This window comes from Sinocyclocheilus rhinocerous, unplaced genomic scaffold, assembly GCF_001515625.1.
Source record: "Sinocyclocheilus rhinocerous isolate Xijiao unplaced genomic scaffold, SAMN03320098_v1.1 scaffold576, whole genome shotgun sequence".
Taxonomy (NCBI): Eukaryota; Metazoa; Chordata; class Actinopteri; order Cypriniformes; family Cyprinidae; genus Sinocyclocheilus; species Sinocyclocheilus rhinocerous.
In genome coordinates, this window is record NW_015662167.1 from 3,282,296 (window position 1) to 3,302,174 (window position 19,879).

At 39.1% G+C, this 19,879-nt stretch overlaps 1 protein-coding gene across 1 annotated transcript in view; it reads left to right on the plus strand.

The window, feature by feature from the left end:
* Window positions 1-19,879, plus strand: part of LOC107727812 (ephrin type-B receptor 2) — a 143,230-nt gene that overhangs the window by 83,452 nt on the left and 39,899 nt on the right. The window contains exon 4 of the mRNA XM_016537810.1: window positions 18,166-18,321. Within this exon, the coding sequence (XP_016393296.1) occupies window positions 18,166-18,321 (156 nt within the window). The remainder of the gene's footprint in view (window positions 1-18,165; window positions 18,322-19,879) is intronic.

The following is a 19,879-nucleotide window of genomic DNA, read 5'->3' on the forward strand; positions in this document are numbered from 1 at the left end:
GCATTTTTTCCAAAAAACCCTGGTGCCTAAAGGGTTAATGACAGAATTTAAATTTTTGGGTGAACTGTCCCTTTAATAATATGGAAAATTAGATGCATTTTTTTCAGGATTCTTTGATGAATAGAAAGTTCACAGAACAGCATTTTTTTGAAAAATAAATATTTTGTAATCTTTGATTAATTGAGTGTGTCTCTGTGAATAAAAGTTTTAAATTCTTTGTTTTGTATTTATTTAATGCCCTTTGTTTATATTTAAATGTTCTATTTCTATGCTTTACTGGAACAGCCCTGTAGCTGGGGTAAACTGTGCTTTGTATTGCTGTCCAGTCTAATAGGGCCATTTGATGAATGGCTTTGCTGGGTCCAGAACAACACATTAGCATTATTGACCAGCTCCTGGTGATCAAAGAGCCACGCTGTGTGCCCTCCATTCAGGTCTTGTTTAAACTTGCTTGGGTGTTGTAGTCTTTTTTGCCATTTTGATTAAGCTTGCGGTGAGGAAGTGTGTATAATACTTTTCAGATTTTTTTCTCTCAATCCACCATGACTATCAATAGGGAAGAATTAGATGTGATTAGTAAATGACAGTGAGCATAATAAACCATGGGCTTGAAAGGCAAGGGACATGGTTGACTTTGACACTCTGAGTGGAATTTGGCATGATCAAAAGCGACGGGAGATTTTCGCTCTCAGTGGAAAGAAGTCTTGAGACTTTTGGAAGTCATATGCAACTAAAACAAGTGCCAACTGACTCTGAAACTCGTAATATGTTCACATACAGGCTAAAATTGTGCATGTTTTGGTCTCTCATATCATCTGCACAACATTCTCTCCACTCAGTGGAATGGATCACTTGCCTGAAACAGCAAAGATTGCTGCTGCTGCACTGTGTGAGTAATTTGCATAAGGTAAACATTGACCCACTGAATAGTTCAAATGAGTAGTCATGCAAGCATGTCTGAGGCCTTTCAACAATACCTCAAACATACTTGCCGACGTTATGTTTTGTTTTAGATGTTTTAGCCAGAGAAATGAAGGGAAATGAAACAAGTCATTGAAAATGCATCAAAGCACAAGACTAGACACTTCAGTTTGGCCTGTAAACTTTTTTTGATATGGCATACAGAGATGTTGGTACAGTGAATGTCCTAGTTATGAGGCAGTATTAGAGCCAAAGACTATAGAAATACAAAGACGGTTCACTCCAATACTTATGAATGGGAGAAACTGCAACGCACAATATGGCAGAATAGTCCGGCCTTCTAAATGAAAGAGCCAATCGCTGATTGGTCAAGTCATTGCATCACTGCAGCGGCCATTAGAAGCGCCGGTTCCCATAGAAACCTGAGGCTAGACCAGCCAATGCGCATGCGCAGTCATAAGCGCGTTATAACTGCGCATATGCATTGGCTGGTCTAGACTGAAAAACAAGCTTTTTAACACTATTTGAGCATAAGAAACAGCATTCATGGGGCAGTTCATTTCAGATTTTATTGCTGATTTGAAATATGTAATTACATTTTTGAGATTCCAGGAATCCCCCATTCATTTAGATAGGACTTCGTCTTGTTTGAGCTGCCCATAGGCATTGCAAATATGGCCGCCCAGTGAACAGACTTTCCTTAAAAGGGATTTTGTTAGAGCACAGTATTGATACAGATTTAAAGACTTGATTCAATTACAATTCACAAGCTTTTGATCTAATTCGTTTGTTCCAATTGATCAGTTTAATTTGATTCACAATCTTTTGATTTGATTCACTTGTGATTATTCTGTTCTGATTAATTCATCTGGAAGTCAGACCTCACTGATTATTGATTGACTAAAAATAAATGGTTCATAAGAGTAATTTTTTCTGTAAATTTGGACTACCCTGGTAAGCTGTATATGAGGAAACCTCAATTGAAAGACATTTCTTGCCATTATTTCACATTACACAGAACCTTCTTGCTTATGTTCAGATAAGGATGGCAATTAATGAAATTATTATTTTTACTCTGTATAATCCATTATTGTGTTGGTTACATAGTTTGACATGTGATGCACATGTTTGAAGATGGTACAATATCAGCAACAAGTGTGTCACGTCCAAGCAAATCAAACTACTATCTATCTTTCATCCAGTATCCCACTTTAGCCTTTCAGCACAGGCCTCAATCAGGCTATTGTAGAGTTCTGCTTGTCAGTTGACGCCCTGGTTCTGTTGATATGGAGCGTGTGTGCTGAAAGCAGCGGCCACTCCATATAAAGCTGAAGTGCTGGTTAATTGAGCCTGTCTGAGCATGACCTGTAAGTTGTGCTGATAAGCAGGTATTTGACCCTTTGGGAGGCCCAGGTTGCTTCAAGCTCTCTGGAAATAGACTCAATTAGCATGTTCAGCTCCAAACTCCATGTGCCTCCAGCAGCAGGCGCCTTCTTAATTGTTGCGGTTCAGCTCGGTGTCACTGGACCTGAAATAGCAGGTCCAGTCCATAAAGAGCGTGGATGTCGTCACAGATTGTAAAGCATGATTGGAGGCCTCTGTGTTTATACATAGTATACGCAAAAGCCGAAGTTGGCCGGAGTCACACTTGGACATGGATCATTCATCCAAACTCCATAGCTGGGATAAAACGATCCACCCCGAATTTAAATTCTATCACATTCACAAAGATTTGCTGATGCAGTCTACTGAAAGCCATTAAGTGTTCTCTGAAAGTCATTATTCGTGCTTTTTCACCCTGTCTTGTTTTTGTTAGTATTTTTCTCCCTGTACTGGCAAGCAGCCTTGTGAGCGTTTCATCCTGGCTAGCCGCATGTGCCCTCGTATCTAACAGCATCCAACTGTCATGTCTTTCTCACACCAGGGAGAAAGATCTTTGTTGTGAAGTGTGTCCATCCAACCGGCCCTGTCAGACCCTGTGGGTTAATCCTGCTAGCTCCAGAAACCTTAGACTAATCCTGCTAGTTTCTCACTCACAGTTGGTCTCCAGGCTGAACCTCCGGGGGTCCCATTACGCTTCGTTTAGATTAAGTGACCTTTTGCGGTCACAATACAGGATTTTAAACTCATATCGATGCCAGCAAGTGTGCATTTACGTCCATGTGAACGTATATGTTTTACTTGGCATTTAACCAGTATTTGCTCAACTGCTCTTCCCTATGCTGAAATTCTTCAGCAGACCAATGAAGTGCAAAGTAATATATGTATTTAGTCCATATATAAACACTCTTTTCTCACACACAGAGTATATAAGTGGCCTGGCAAACAAACCACCATGAGCTCACATTACAGTAATGAGCTGTCACGGGCCCGGTGTTGAGTTCTGTTTGAATATGACAGGTACGTGTTTTCAAAATATCTGATTTGTGGCTCTGTGAGTTCAGCATTTGTTTGATGAATTTGCAGTTTGTGATGATTGACAGTTGGACCTGTCGTAATTGGCCCATCCTAATCAGCCTCAGTTGAATTCTTAGATTCCTTGGCATCCATTCCCATGATCATGCACAAATCCTAATGTTTTTGAAAGTTACAGTGTTTTTAGGGAAGGATTGTGTTGATTTTTGTGTTGACTACATTGCGTAGTTAGAAAGTTATGGTGACAATTATGTTACGTGATATGTGCACCTGTGTTTAAAGCAGCAGTGATGTACGAGTGAATTTATCCGGAAACAATTCATGTTGTGGTCTCATAAATGATGATTATTGTTTTCAGGTGGGATTTTAGGAACACAATGGTGTGTGTGTGTGAAAATGCTACAGCAGTCTTGTCATGAGATATGGTCTCCTGACAACAGTAAACCAAACACACATTATCTTTGTGGGAAAAACGTCCTGTATTTCATTCCAGTGTGAACTGATTTTCAGAGGTCAGATCATGCTCTCAGTGTGTGTGGTCCAAAAAAATAAAAACACACATAATTGTTCTTTTGGGAGCCATTGATTTGGCCTAGAAAAGAACTTAATCATGGTTATATAGTTTTTTTTATTACCTGGATTGACTCATTACACTGACTCACACAAGGATGGGGTTTTTAAACTGGCGTCTGCAAGGAGATGCATGGGGTCTGTGGATATGTTTATTTATTTTTTTATTAATTTTTAATTATATTGCATATAGTGTTGTAGCGCTTTTAAAGTTAATTTGGATATTAAACACATTTAACACTATTTGATTTTAGATTATTGTTTCATTCAGCTTTTCTAAAGAAATAATTAAGAATATTAAGACTAATTCTGATTATTAAATTGCCAATTAAGATGTAAAGCCAAAATCTTTTTTTTTTTTGTATATCATCTAACAATAGGTTTAAAAATATATAGTCAACTTAAAAGAAACATCTGTCATTTGCTCACCCTAATGTCAATTAACAACCTAATATATTTTGAGTAAATGATGACAGAATTTTCATTTTCATGAACTATCCCTTTAAGTAAATGTTTTGCATGATCTTACACATTTATTGTAATGATGTTTTTTTAAATGCCTTTTTTAATTTAGTAAAGCGAGTATTCATAACACCACACTTATACTGTATGTGTGTTTATGGCATGATGATGTAGATTTATTTTATTAAGAGGGGTTAAACATATCTGGGGGGCCTGTGCATCAAAAAGTTTGAAAAACTGTGCCCTATGCTTGACAAAGCAATCTTTTTTTAAATATATAAATCCCAATTTCTTCTACCCATGCTTCTACCCAGCATTTATATAATGGCTTTCCCCATGCCATGGTGATGCCATTGTTCTCAAAGGGCCAGTCGGCCAATACGAAGGAGACTACGAATAGTAGTTTAGCACCCCGTCACCATAGCAACAGAGGAGCATTGCTCATCCCCCCCGTGCACCTCGTGCTGTTCTGGCCCCTTCTCCACACAAGCAGAGCCGCTTAATTTCCCTGACCCCCAGGGTCTGCTTTTAACAGGCTCCATTGATTGGTACAAATGCAGGAGTACAGAGCCGGCCCCAGAGTCTCTGTAACAGGGTTAAGCAGACAGCGGTGAGGGGGAAGACATTTTGGGGGAGCGTACAACACCGGCAAGTGTTTTTTTCTCTCTCACTAAAACACATAATTTATTAGGTAATTAATTGATGCGACACACATAAAGCATATGCGCTTAAGGAGCGCAACCTCTCATCGCCTTGATGATTGACACTTATAATGTATTCCGCCCCTAAATGGCCACCATTAAACCCTTCAAATGAATCGCCGACGAACAATACCCGTACAGGAAAATGCAGGTGTAGACGCCTTAGGGAAGCAGACAATAAACGCTGAATATTGACATGCTTTGATGCGGGTTTCTGTCTGTCTGTCTATCTATCTGTCTTTCTGTGTGTCTGTCTATCTGTTGTTCTATCTATCTATCTATCTATCTATCTATCTGTCTGTCTGTCTGTCTGTCTGTCTATCTATCTATCTATCTATCTATCTATCTATCAATCATTTATTGTTCCTTTGTTCTTTCCAGCATTCTTTCTGTCATTCATTCTACTGACCGTTTTACCAACTTCTATTGTTATGTGAATTAGACAATTGTTTAGCAGTACAAAAAATGTATATGTATGTGTTTTAATTAATTGTATGAATATATTTTAATAACATTTTATTCATCTTCAGTATAGATTTAATGATACAGTTGTTTTCTGTTTGTACCCACTCTGCTATTTTTCAATGCAAACCTACCCACAACCATACCAAACTAAGTGAACTAAACTAATGGACTTTGACTCCAATTTTGCTGTAGATGATATTGATATATAAAAACAATTGTACAGTACATATGTTATGCGTAGGGTTCTGTGTGTCTGGAGTCATTATACAGCTGTTGTTTTTGCAGATTGAACAGATATTAGGTCAGACTCCCCAAAGGCTCATTAAACTTTTGGTCAGAAATGATATAATCTTACATAAATACCCTCCTGGGATTTGCAAAAGAAACAAGACGGGAATCGAATGAACACTGCTAGACTCGTTCCGTTTTCATTTGCGTGCGTGGATATGTCTGCGCGCATCTGCGTTTATGTCTGTAGGAAGGGATCGCAACAGGATTGGACACCAGCTGCTCTCCCTAGATCCTCTGCCCCACAGCAATCTCCTCCTTTTCCTCTCCTGCTGTCCGCTCTGACAGGGAACACACAGCTCCTTTATGCCGCGTGCCCATCATTTCGGACCCCACCTTGAGGCCGCCACTGTCACTGGACGCTGCACAGACAGTCTCTGTCAATTAGACACTGCATCTGCCGGCCAACAATAGAGCCCTCTCGTTTCCTGTCTGTCTCAGTGCCTGTCGCTCTCTCTTTGACTCTCTCAATTTCCTTAACTCTCTCTCTCTTTTATTTCTGATTCTCATCAAGTGCAGACTCCCCACTTTGCAGCTATTATTTACCCAAGGAACAAACTGCCGTCCTTTTAGCGGAAGACTTATTTGTGTTTGTATTGATTTTTGTATATGTGGCTGAGTTTAAAGCATTAAGGTGAAAAGCATTGCGTTGGCATAATTTCACAAACGCCTTTCATTCTTCCAGTCTTGCCAAGCAGCATCACAAACTAGGCCTATTTCCATCTGCCCGACGGATTCTCTTTGTTTGCCTTCACACCGCGTCCTTTTTTTCAGAACTACACCTCTTCCTCCTCCAATCTCATTTTGATTCTGTTGTGAAGACACCTTGGTTTCCAGCGAGGAGAGCCCTCCCCCTTCTCCTTCCGCCCCTCCTGAAAGAGGCATCTCATGCCTTTGACCAGAACATGGGATGCATGCACAACCAGGGAGGGCCCTGCATGGCAACGGCCGTGGTTGCCCTGGCAACTTCCCCGTCCTTGAGGAAAGGGCAGGTTTGGAGTTTTGGGGCCAAGGTTCTGACAGGCGCAGTCAAAACTCATAAAACGTCCTGACGCGTTGATGCAGCTATTATGAACATTCAGACCCAAAATAGCGTGATTCATCTGCTTGTTTATCATCCTAACAAGGGGCTTGGCCTTTGTGCATACGGCTACGGTGGGCTACTTCATCATTATGTTGAATGGCTAGTTGTATTTTTAGTAGTTAGACACAAATAAGCTGTGTCGTCTTGCAGCAATGGGCGTGGCCTACCGTAACCTGTTACCAAGGGCCCACAAAGGTGGACAAAGATCTTGAAAAATGAGACCACTTTAGTCATCACGTCTTTCATTTTCCCTCCCGAGAGGAAAGGAAAAGACAGTCGACGACAGAACCTACTCCAGTTACAAATTGTCGTAACATTGCAGACACAATAGCAGCATCCGTTGTCCAGATCAGTGTGTCAGGTGAAGCTATGTCATATCAGTGGACGATGAATGGTTCCTTATGCACTGATTGTTTAGTTTGACCTTCTTTAAGATGATCACAGTTTTGGGCTGTTGTATATGTGATATCCAAGTTTTTTCTTGTTAAAAGGAGCCGAGTGTACTAGGGCTGTCAAAATGACTGAAAAACTAAATTTGAATTTTGTACTTAAATATTATCAATATTCGAATTATATTCAATATTTAAAAGGCATAATTTCAGTTAGGGGAAAAAAAGCTTTTGGCTTCTCTCCTGATGCCACAAGAGGGTGTATCGAGCAAAATATTACTAATGCACATTTATTCAAAGCAATAAAATAACACGACTACCTGTTGTGGCAATGCGGGAAATCCGTGCCACAGAAATTGTTTACTTTTACTTTGCGTGATTGGGGTGGAGTTTTCAATTAACGGCGGAAGGATGGAGGATATAAAGGAGATGTGACGTACCTGAGAAAAACGCTTCATCAGAAAGTTTGCGTGCAAGGTTTGCAAGTGCATGGTTGGGAGTTAATGGATTCCCGTGAGGAGTAGAAATACGGCTGCTTGTAGAAGTATTGCTTCCTGTGAGTTATGTTTGAGCGTCGTGGAGTTTGACTAAACATTATAAGCGTGGCGCTTCAAGATCGTCTGTGTTGGTGGAATATTCCAACGACAAGCTGCCTGTTCATCCTCCTGTCCTGGTGTCTGACGACGACCTGCTACACTCTTCCGCTTCCTTCACGTTTGCAAACCTGTGTGACGCAATTACTACACGGATTTCAAACTACGATCGAACTAAAGTGCTGAACTGTTTTTTTCCTATCCGCTTATTTTTTTCTTTTGTTTCTTATTGTTCAGACAAGTTTTTTTTTTCTTTTTTCATGGACATTGTAGAATAAATCTCCCTTGTAAACAGAGTTTTCTCTAACTGTTTTTATTTAATATTGTAACAGGTGGTTTCCTTTTCTAGCTATCCTGGGTTAATAAAAAATTTTTTTGTCAGGATTAATCCTGACTGGCGCCCGAACATTCTTTAACAAGTTTTTCTATGCTAGGGCGGCCACCACCGTTACACTGTGAAAAAAGTGCATAATGTTTAAAATAATGTTTATTAACCATGTATAATTAAGTTGCTTAAACAATTAGAAACAAAACAGCATCATGTATGTATGTATGTATAGTTTAATATAAAGGACCGAAAACCAATCACAAAGAGTACTTTTTTCAATTAAAAACATGAGATGCAGTGGGATGGGGGGAAAAATACGCCATAAAGTGCAACGGTGATAGATGTCCCTCTAGAAAATGCGATAAATATGCGTTCTGTGTGAATGGCTTGGTTTCAGTTTTGACGTAAACAACATCATCTCTGCATTGATGTTCTCTTTTTCCGCAATATTTTGAATGAACAACGTAGCAGCGCCGCATCTAGTGGGTTCAACTGGATAGGCTAACAAAAGCATTAAAATGCAATGACACCTACATCATCGTCGCAGCTTGTGTGCCACTGATAAGGCTGCTTGACGCACATCTAATATTCAAATGCAACTTTTTTGCAATCGAATGTGAATTTTTATTTTAAATTCGACGAATATTCAAAATTCGAAGGTTTTCTTTGACAGCCCTAGAGTGTACTACATTTCCAGTAACTGAAAACATAATTAAATTAGCCAAGGGTCTGGTTGATGTTAAGAACTTATGAATGACCAGAGTTCAGCATTTTCCAGCGCTCTGCATGTGTGTGTGTCTGTTGGGCTTTCTTTTGTGACCCCCCATCTGACTGCTCTGTGACTCACCCAAGATTTCCTACAGGACGTCTTTACTGATCTCTGTCTCACTGGACAGCTTGCTGTGATTGACAATCCATCTTTAATGGAGATAAATGTGACTGCTGAGCTCTTCCCCTCCCCAATCTTCTGCAACAGACTCCAGAGAAGGAGAGATACAAAATGTGTGTGGCGGTGTGACACCTTTCCTGTGACCTCTGTCAGGCAATCCGCCTGCACAAAATGATCCTTGTCTGTCTGTTTCTTAGCAGCCTTTTCAGATTCCTGTAATTCAGGCTGCTGAAGATGGGGAGGAAATTGTTCTACAGATATAGCTTTAGAAATCCATTTCAGTGGGTTTTCCTTTTTACAGCGTATGGATGTTTGTGATCTGATGATTGCCAGAATCCATCTTCCTCTCTAAAATACTAATTTGCCCATTGCCATTTTTTCAAATTATGGACAACAAACAAAGGAGCTAAGAGAGCCGGCCATTATCAGATGTCCTGTTTCTCTTTGTCATTACGGTAAAGGCCTATAATGCCGCTGAGGCAGCGTTTCTGCTGTGTCCTCCTGCCCTCTTTGTCCTTTTACCTACTAAACAGACCTTTCTGTGGCCAACCTTTTATATGGATCTATGTTTAGAACGTCATTCTGTAAACTGGTGTCTTTTACAGTTTGAGAAAGTGATTATTAAAATACAGTTTTATATAATGTTTGTTAATAAATTGCACCATTTCAAGCTAAATTAATGAATTAAAAAATGTAATTGAGTTTTTAAATTATTAAATTTTTTATCATTTAATTTACTTATATTATGCCTTATACACTTATGTGCATACTGTACTACACTATACTGTATAAATAACTATATATTTATTCTCTTACAGAGAAATAGTTTCTAGATTATAGAGCATTCATAGAGCATTGGCAACAGCTGTTGATTATTAGTTTTTTAAAGATATGTCTTTGTGGGCATCCGTTCTGTAGAATGACTGAAAAATGGACAAACCCACACGCAGTACAGTAGGTTGTCTGTTCTGATCTATTCTAATTACAACACACATTTTCTCACTTCAGCCATCTGAAGATCTTGGGGGATGACTTCCTTTTGAGCTGGAATAGGTTTTTGCATTTTTTCCCTTCCCTCTCTGGACGTGTTTATTGACTGCAACATGTGGGGACCATGCATCGATCTAAAATGTGAGGCATGCATGTTTGACGAATGCATACATAGGCCCGCACACACATACACGCACTCATATGCACATTCCAGCTGTTGCAGCCGCTCCACAGAACTCTTTTCCCAGGTGCCACACACATTTCCCTGTAATCTCTCTCCACACACACTCCACCGGTGCTCTTAATTTGTGGTGGCGGCGCCTGCTGGGCGGATTTGGGCTACAGATCCTGTCTGAAGACAGCTCTAACAACTGCAGAGGGGCTGAGATGGACACACACACTGGGATGTATCCCCTAATTTCTGATGAGAAGTTTGCACGTGCATGTCAGAATTTCACGCAAATTACAGCATTCAAACTTCTGAAAGTCTCACAAAGCTATGAGCTCGGGTTTATGAGTCACAGGTATGTGTTTATATATCCGGATACATGAAGGGTTTTTTTTTCCTTCAGTTTTTTGAATCTTGAAATTTCCTCAGCTCCTGTGGTCTCATGGGATAGCAAAGTATCCATTGTTTGCACACTTCAGAGAACTTCATTCCTTTATTGTTTGCCTACGGTTTCATTAATGTTTAGCAGGAAAGTATGCTTATTCAGATACAAATATGTCACATTGTGTCTATGTCAAAAGGCTTTTCATTTTCAATAGCTAACACATAACATGATTGAAATTCTGCACCAGTCTTTCAGTCAGAATAGATCAGCAATGCAATTGGGTGTAAAAGAAAACCTGGTTGTGATGGATAGAAGTAGCAGTCTTTTCAACATAAGCCTTAGGTCATATCTAATATTCCATAACACATATTTATTCATAATATTCCAGTTTTTTGTATCCATGATAAATTGAAAAGACTTACTGAATGTGCTGTAACCAATTTTGTTCTTGTCAAATTAAATATTGTGTCTACTCTGTCCTTGCAGTGGTAAGACAACCTAACATATGGCACTGCTTAACCTATGTCTAAGTCAACCTTTTTTGTGTTACCAGTTACTATGACTGATGGAGCTGACAGAGTCAGAGTTGACATTGAGAGACCTTGAGAAGATCATTGATGCTCTCCTTTATTCCCAGGACCATGGCCTGGTCCCTCACTAACAGGCTGGGCAAACATGTTCCTGGCATGTTAATTGCATCAGACAAGAAGGCCTAGAGAGGGAAATAAATTTGTAATTTATGCCTGTGTGGTAGGGTGAGCCGAATGCCAGTTGTCTAATTGCTTTCACACAGTCTTGATTGAATTAGCTGGTCAGGCTTGAGCCTTAATTGAATTCTGAGACCCACTGATGCTTTTCCAAACTGAGCTCGTTCTCTCTCTCTCTCTCTCACTCTTGAGGAGATGGTGAATGCTGAACTTTTTATTACATTTTAGTGTGTAGTTCATCACTAGGCCATTTAATTACTTAAATCTTAAAGCAGAATTCAAAAGACCACTCTTGCATGTTTATATTACACATCATTTGTGGATGTTCAAATATAAAATATTTTGATCATGTTCTAAGCTACTAGTAAAAGTAGTATAATTCCAGAACTGTTTGTTGTTAATTGTTGGTGATTTCTACTAGCATCCAACTATATTAGGAGGCAAATTACTGTCTGCACTTACATTTAATATTATTGTATGATTTGGACATTTGCATATTGTTGAATATCCACAATATCTTTAAAGAACAATGACTAATGTTGCTGGGCATGCACAGTATAAAAAATTTGGCCAATACTATAAGCTGAAACTTGTTTTCATGTAATAGGCGATAAATAGCCAATAAATCAACGATACTCAAATTTGACACGCTTTTGTTTTCAATTCAAATCAATTGTTTTAACCCTAGTGGAAAAAGTAATATTTATTTCATACTAAGTATAGTTCAAATATTTTAACATATTTACTGACATATCACTTTAATGATAAAAAACTATAATTAAACTATATTTGGAGTACTACTTGTGCACAATGCACATTTCTTAATATTAAGCCTAAAATGCACTTTAATATCACTATTGATGAGTATTGTACAATATTTGAATAATATCAAGCAAGATATTTAAATTGTACCTTAAGTATATTTGCAATAGCTCCACTTTAGCACAATCAAATATACTTCAGTATATCTTTAGTTGGACTTCAGCACTACTTCCGCGCAATTAAAGTGCATTAAGTACAAAATTAGTTGTTCCAATATAGCAGACTTTAAGTATACCAGTTTAGTATAATACAGTTACAACTGCAGGGTATTTTTAATAAATACATAAATATGTAAATGTATTTGTAGTATACTTAGCATGAAATAAATGTATTTCGTACATTTTAGTATTTATTTTTCATTAGGGAAATGCAAGAAGAAATATACAGTATGAAAGTTAAAACTTTATAATAAACAGTATGAAAATTAGATGACAGAAAAGCTAATCTAACTTGAAAAATAGAGGAAATGAGCATGCACACTTAAATATTTGCATCATTGATACTGGATACATTTAAAAATGTATACACTATCAAACACATATTCCTCTTAATGCCACATTATTATTATTATTATTTTTTTTTTGAAAATACATTGAGAGGAGCAGGTTTCTAAGCACTACGAGTTTGAAACGCATTTCAAGGTTTGATTATATATAAAGCTGTTCTAAAGCACAGTTAGATGATGTGTAACAAACACACAACCCATCTGTTTCGCACACTGCTCACCCTGGTCACAATAGGACTTCCCCCATCCATACAGAAAACCCCTCAGACTCTGCCCCATTTCCCTGCTTTCAGCACATTTTTTGCTGTGCAAACAAAACCGAGCATCCCTTGGTTCTTCACTTTTCTGTTTTTCTTTTCCATGCATCTCTCTTCAGTTACACACACAGGCCCTCACACATATTCATTCACACACACACACACACACATACCCCTGTGTCCCAGGTCTTTCTCTTTAATGTAGCTTTCATTAAATGTATTACTCCAAGCCAGCTATTGAGTGGCTGAATAGACAGGCAGCATAAAAAGGGAGGGGAGTTTGTCACTCCTACAGTCACCCCAGACAAAGAGGCCTTTTTGTTCTGGTGGGGAACGAATGACATGTGACTCCGTGTATGGGTACACAAATGTTCATTACATATGCACGTGAGTGACCAGGTTCTGTGTGTTTTTCCTAAATGTCTGTGACTCTCTGGATTAGACAGCGTGTACAGCCAGCAGCGTCTGTAGAGAATCCCGCGCAACGCCCAGTCGGCCATGATGGAAACATCCTCCCCGAGAGGCTTCGCCGTTGTTTGCACTGCTGGCTCCTGAAGTGGATGCAGCTGGAGGAGCCAGCTCCGCCGGTACATGTACACACACATTCCTGCCCTGCTACCAAACGGCCCAGCACACATGCAGCCATCTGCGTGTACGCCTCTTTCTTTAGCACCTACGTAAATCAGGCTGGATGAAAACGCTCTGGCAATCTTTGAAATCACCAGCGAATTACCTGTAATAAAACATGACTAGCGTTCTGGCACCCGAGCACACATTCACAACGGAATTGCACTCACACAGCCCACTAAGCCTGCCATTATGCCACTGCTACCTTTTCCTCGGTCTGCACGTGTTATTAGAGGCAATAAACACAAGCAAGGCTATGTTTGAAAGAGCGCCAGGCGGTTTGCGTTCTCTGCTTCTCACCGAAATGCGACAACTAAGTTCTCGACGGCGGGACTTGAACCTCTTTGATGTGATCTGGATTAGATTGACAGTTTATGGGTGTTTCTTTAACTATTGGCACTTTTGAGCCTTGTGACTTTTATAAAATAAACTTGGTAGTTTATACAGAGGATATACATGCATCACAGGAGAATTGCTACTTTTTTTCTCAAATTAATAAATTACATTTTTAAATGAATTAAAATAGAAAAAAGATATTTAAAATGATAATAATTTTTCACAATATTGCTGTTTTACTCTATTTTAGCATAAGAGAATCATTTTAAAAACAGCAACAAAAAATCTTATCAATCCCATAATTTTGAACATTAGTGTAATTCCCTCTAGCATCTTTTTCCACCACATCTTACTGTGTGATGTAAATAATGGTGGTGATAATTACTTTTGTAGCATATTTGGAGTAAAATTGGCAACTTATTTGTCTTGCTAAAGCTAAATGTATAGTTGTAAAAAAGCTATAAAAAATATTAGGGGCAAAATTGTTTGGTGTGGGGGAAATGACATAAAAGTGCCCAATTTTGAAGAAGCACCTGTATCTGGTCACTGGCATAAGTTACTACGGTGCTGGTGTCACCACCAGTTTTCTTCTTTAGCTCAAGACTGTCGTAAGGCCCGTTCACACCAAGGACGATTACTATAAAGATAATAAAGATATAGTTCAAAAAAACATTCTCAATATTAAAGAACAGCAGAATCCACACTACAGCTATAACGATAAAGGCACAGAGAAACAATATCGTTGGAATCATTTTCAGAACGATTTTTTTCCAGCTGATGAACAATAAAAACATTGACACCCAATCAGAATCCATCCTGCTATAACGAGCTCGAGAATTTAAAGCGGCAGACGAGCATGCGCTGAGAATTAACAGACGATATCGTTCGCTGGTGTGGACGCTAATATCGTTATCTTTATATTTATCATTCTTGGTGTGAATGGGGCTTTATTCTACCAGCTTAAAAACATACTGGTCAGGTAGACCAGCATGAACCGGCTGTTGTAAATGAATGCTGTAAATAAGCTGATTGTTTCAGCAAGAGATGTTTTTCGAAATGAATCTCTTACTCATTACAGAACCAGATTAATCACTCCCATCAAAAAGAGACCAAAGGGTCCAGCGTGTCTCGAAAGTGTCCTTATTTGTTATTTTCTATACAAACAGATTTCAATTTTGCACAAAAAACAAAGCAGCTGTATTTTTTTTTCCATGCCGAGCTTGCAGGAGAAACATTGTGATCAAACAATGCGACAGTTTCTAATCTGGATGTGAGCTGTATCAAAGCACTGATGCTCTTTAATCAGGCTTTCTATCGTCCCTGGGGCTACAGCTGACACTGTTTTTCTCTTCATCCTCAAATTGCATTCCTCCGCACAGGCCTCTGCGAGCTGAGTTGTATGCTTCGACAGCCATGTTTAGCACAGTCCCCATGTCTTCAGCATGAGTGATATTATTTCCATTGGTTGGATGGAACCATCTGGAAGCAAGTATGGAGACATGCAAGGTCATGCCCAGACGGCAAGTGGTGGAGTCATGCACAGATACTCAGTTCCTTCATCAGTGTGGCAGAAGCTAACCTTCTCTAGGATACTGGCAGGGAGGCTCGGGCCCTATTAGTTTTTGTTTTTGTAGGGAAGGTGCACAATTTTCCTTTCAACACTAGTTAGGGTACGTCAGTCTACGAGATCAGGTGTTAAGAGAACTGTTAAGGTCAATGATGATAAAAGAGAAATCTTTTAAAAATCTTGTTTAAAATGAAAGTGATAATTTCTTAAAAATTTATTCTTTGTATACATGTTAGTATTTTAAGCACTCTCTTGCTACAGTTTTCCCTCTCTTCCTGTTTTCTCTCTCTTTGATCTCAGTCCATTTGGGTCCAGCCTGTTTTCCATTGCTGTTTTTGATTACCTTTCTCTCTGAGTTTCATCCTAAATCCTGAAGCTTTGCAGTTGTGCTTGTCTCTGTGACTCCAGTGACACTTTCTCCGAAAACACGAGCCTCATATTTCACTTGACACATGGCTAGTTTTGCCATAAATCATTGGAAAAGAAAAACATGTCAAATCTAATATTAAACCAAGGTGCTCTATCGTTTTCACATTGTGCATTTTTTTCACCAGTCCATTTCTAAACATTTATTATGCTCTTGTTCGCTTGGGATTCTGGAATATTTAGCCATGATTATACTTTATGTGTATGTGTTGGGGAACTGGGCTGTCGGTTTCCTGCTAGAGGCTTATAGAAACCTGTCAGTTGGATTTGGGAAAGACTAAGTTTGCTTAAACTCTTAAGAGGGAGAAAGCGCGTGGGTGTTTTTGGAATAAGAAAAAGAGTGTGGATGTGTTGAGTGCAAAGAAGGAATGTAAAAACGTGTATTTGTGTGTCCATGTATGGCAGTCTAAAGTGTTCCTGGATGTTGAGCCGGTCCTGTGGTTTGCCAGGGTGTTGAAATGGGATCGAGGGAGATGGTCCGGGGCGAGCAGGTGAGAGGAAATGGGGAATAGCAGCCTTTCTGTCTGAAACATTTCACTGAAATAACATACCCCTATTTAATGGCCACTGGGCACTAGTTAACCTCTGCCCCCTGTAATTGAGCTGTAAGAAGGGGATCTCACCGCCTCAGCGGATATACAGTCCGGCTTATTTGTGCGTGTTTAAGAGCACGGCTGAACCCTGACTGAAGTTGTTTTCTCCAAATAAACCCGTCGACAGACATTTTCCTTGGCCGGTCTGCTGCGCAAATCCTTGCCGTGATTGCCAGCTTAGACTATGGAGGCCGAAGCGTCTGCGCTTTATTGCTTTTTAGCTCCCCTAAAATGGTTCAGATATTGAAGGTGTGTTGAAATCGTTTGCCGTGGAAGCAAGGTCACCCATTAGGAATGGGGTGACGGGGTTTTTCAAACTTGGCGATCTGAGACAGACTCCCCTTCCAGATGTGTGTGGATGTGGGACGTCGCTGGCTGATGTCTTTTTCTCTTGCACTCAGGGTTGGGTTAGTGTAGAGGGAAATACTCCACAGAAATGTGCTGTTTATCCCGTCCAAGTGCTTGTCAGTTTTCCCACTCGTTGGGAAGTGCTTTGTTTGTTTGGTATGGAGAAGTACAACATGAAAACTTGTGCATGTGCACATGAAAATACACTCCTGCTCTATGGAGCAACTGCGATTAAAACACCAAACATAAAAATAGTCAACATGAAATCAAAATTGACCCTGTTTATCTTCTTAATACACATTCCTGGTCTTAAAGGGATAGTTCACCTGAAAACGAAATGAAACCCATATGACTGACTTCTGCTGAACATAAAAGAGATAATTTAATAAATATCCACTTGGGTGAATGCCATACAAAGACATAGCGAGTCACTTTAACGCTTGGTTAACGTTATAAAGGTTAACATCAATAGCAGGAAATAAGAAATGTTGCCATTACACTGAAATGCTCTCAAGGGTGAACTTGACCTCCTCAGCCCAAAAGCTTTTTCAAAAGTGCATGCAATCCACCTCAAACTTGCAGTCAGTTTTGGCTTCATTTTTGCTTTGGAGACCTGCTTTTTACAATCCAATCAATTCCCTATGGATAAAATCCAGTTCTGCCCTACATTTTCTCTTTCACTCAAAATGTATAGTTGTAAATGCCATTACATGTTGATTATAAGACAATTACCTTAACAGTTCTGGGAGCTCTCTTACACAGCTATTCTGGCCAGAACAGATTATAAAACAGTACTTGACACTCTGCAGGTGCATTGAATTCTGGGAGGGATTCCAGCACCAACAGAAATGGAGGGTGTCACAGGTGAAAAGTACAAGATTCAGCAAAAGGAAAGAAGAAAGGATGAGTCACAGTCAATAAGACATGAAACATACACGCATCTGTGTGTGCAACTTGCGTAGACTGTTTCTGGCCATGTTCTCCTCCCCTCCTCCCATCTTTTTACTGCCTCCTTTACTTAGTTATGTACCTATTAATTATAAAAGCGAGAACATCCATGAGCAGATAACAGGAAGTGGAATGCTCTTAGCGTGTCATGCAAGAGCACAGCGTTTGAATTATTCAGTCCTATATACTGAACATGCTATGTTTACCTGACTATACTGCTTCTCTTTACATGTGTGAAATGCTTTAAAAGTGTGTTTCAGATTGACTCCAGTGGCCCATCATTTCCTCGGTGTGCTCCGGCCCTTGGCAATCATATAATATTGAAAAGGTCACTGTCTTCTCTTTGTCTTTTCTCATCACTTTCTCTATCTTTGTTTCAGCATGCCCTTCAGGTTTCTTCAAGACAGCACAAGGTGACGAGAAATGCCTGCAGTGTCCAATCAACAGCCGCACAACCAACAATGGAGCCACCAACTGCGTATGCCGAAATGGATATTACCGCACAGACTCGGACCCCTTAGAGATGCCCTGTACAAGTGCGTGACTAATACATGGAAAACCTACTTTCAGACTATATTTTCCAAACTCTCAATGTGACTCATACCTGTAATTTAATCAATAATAATCATTTATCAATAATAATAATTATTAATTTGATTGGCATGAAAAAATTAAATGTAATAGAAAAACAATATTTCATTTTAAAAGTATTTTTAAAAACCTTTTAATATGTATCTTTCACAATTTTTTTAAATAAAATGTCTTATAAAAGGTGATAAAAAGTTTTTCTTTCACAAACATTTTTAAATGAATCCCAAGTTAAATATATTCAATAATAACAATGATTTATTAATAATAATAACTAATTTTATTGGCATAAAAAGTAAAATGTAATAGAAAAAAATCATTTTAAAAGTATTTTTTAAAATCTTTTAATATGTATCTTGCACAAATTTTAGATAAAATGTCTTATAAAAGGTGATAAAACGTTTTTTTTTTTTTGAAAGTTGAATAGATTTAAATATTGTAATTATAAATACATTTACACTCAATATTTTTTAAAAAAATGACAAAACATAATTAGTTAAAAACATGATGACTGCAGCATTTAATTAAATATTTTGCTACCCAAGAAAAAAAAAAAATCTTGAATAGTAAATCTGTACAACATGATTCCCTTAAATAGACAAAACACACCAATTCTTCACGAGTGAAAGTTAGGAAAATGTGATTATTGCCTAACCTCTCTGGCTCATTTTCATTGTCATTATCCCTACAGCATAGTCAACAACACACCTCTTTTTCCATCGCTTGCAAACAGCAGCCTTTTCTGTTAATTCTCACTGACTTCAGATCAGGCAGGGAAAAACAGACCTGTGGCACTATTATTGAAACAGATAAGACCATGAAGACGAAGAAAGAGAGGCAGGCAGCTCCTTACGCTGTCATGAGCGTCATGTTTTTGTCTCCCCCTGAAAGAGGCAAGGTGGGGGCAGAGAAGAAGGAGAAAGAAAGAGAAGAACGAGACAGCTTTTTTTTTTTACAAAAGCCATTTGCAATAGCTTGGCCCTAGGAGGAGAGCAGCTGTTGTGCATAAGAGAGCAGCATCGTGTCGCAGAGTTGAAGCTCAGTGGGCCTTGGCTTGATTAAATAGAGGAAATGGCAGCCTTTACCGCCCACTAACCTGGGAGTGGGATGTTTAGAAACAGTTTTGCGTGGGACAAAGCTATAGTTTCAAGACAGAGGTTCGTCTTAATGGCTCATGACTGTAAAAAGTAATCAATTGGAGCCTTGCATTTTTTGGGCTTTTTAAAAAGGGCAAAAGGCAGTGAGTTGTTTCTTGATTACCTCATATGCCCCTAGAGGAGTACCCAGAGTAATTGGGAGCACATGCCGGCTGAAGATAAACACAGGGTATTGTTAGCTTTAGTTGGGCTGTCAGTCAGAAGGAGATCTTGGAGGTGCGTTTGTTTGGTGTGCTCTTACTCTCCTTCAAACGCGCTGTGCGTGTGCATGAGCAAACGCAAATGATGTTTACAAACACAGGAACAGCGCGGAAATAGTTTCACTAGACGCAAATAAGCCTATGATTTG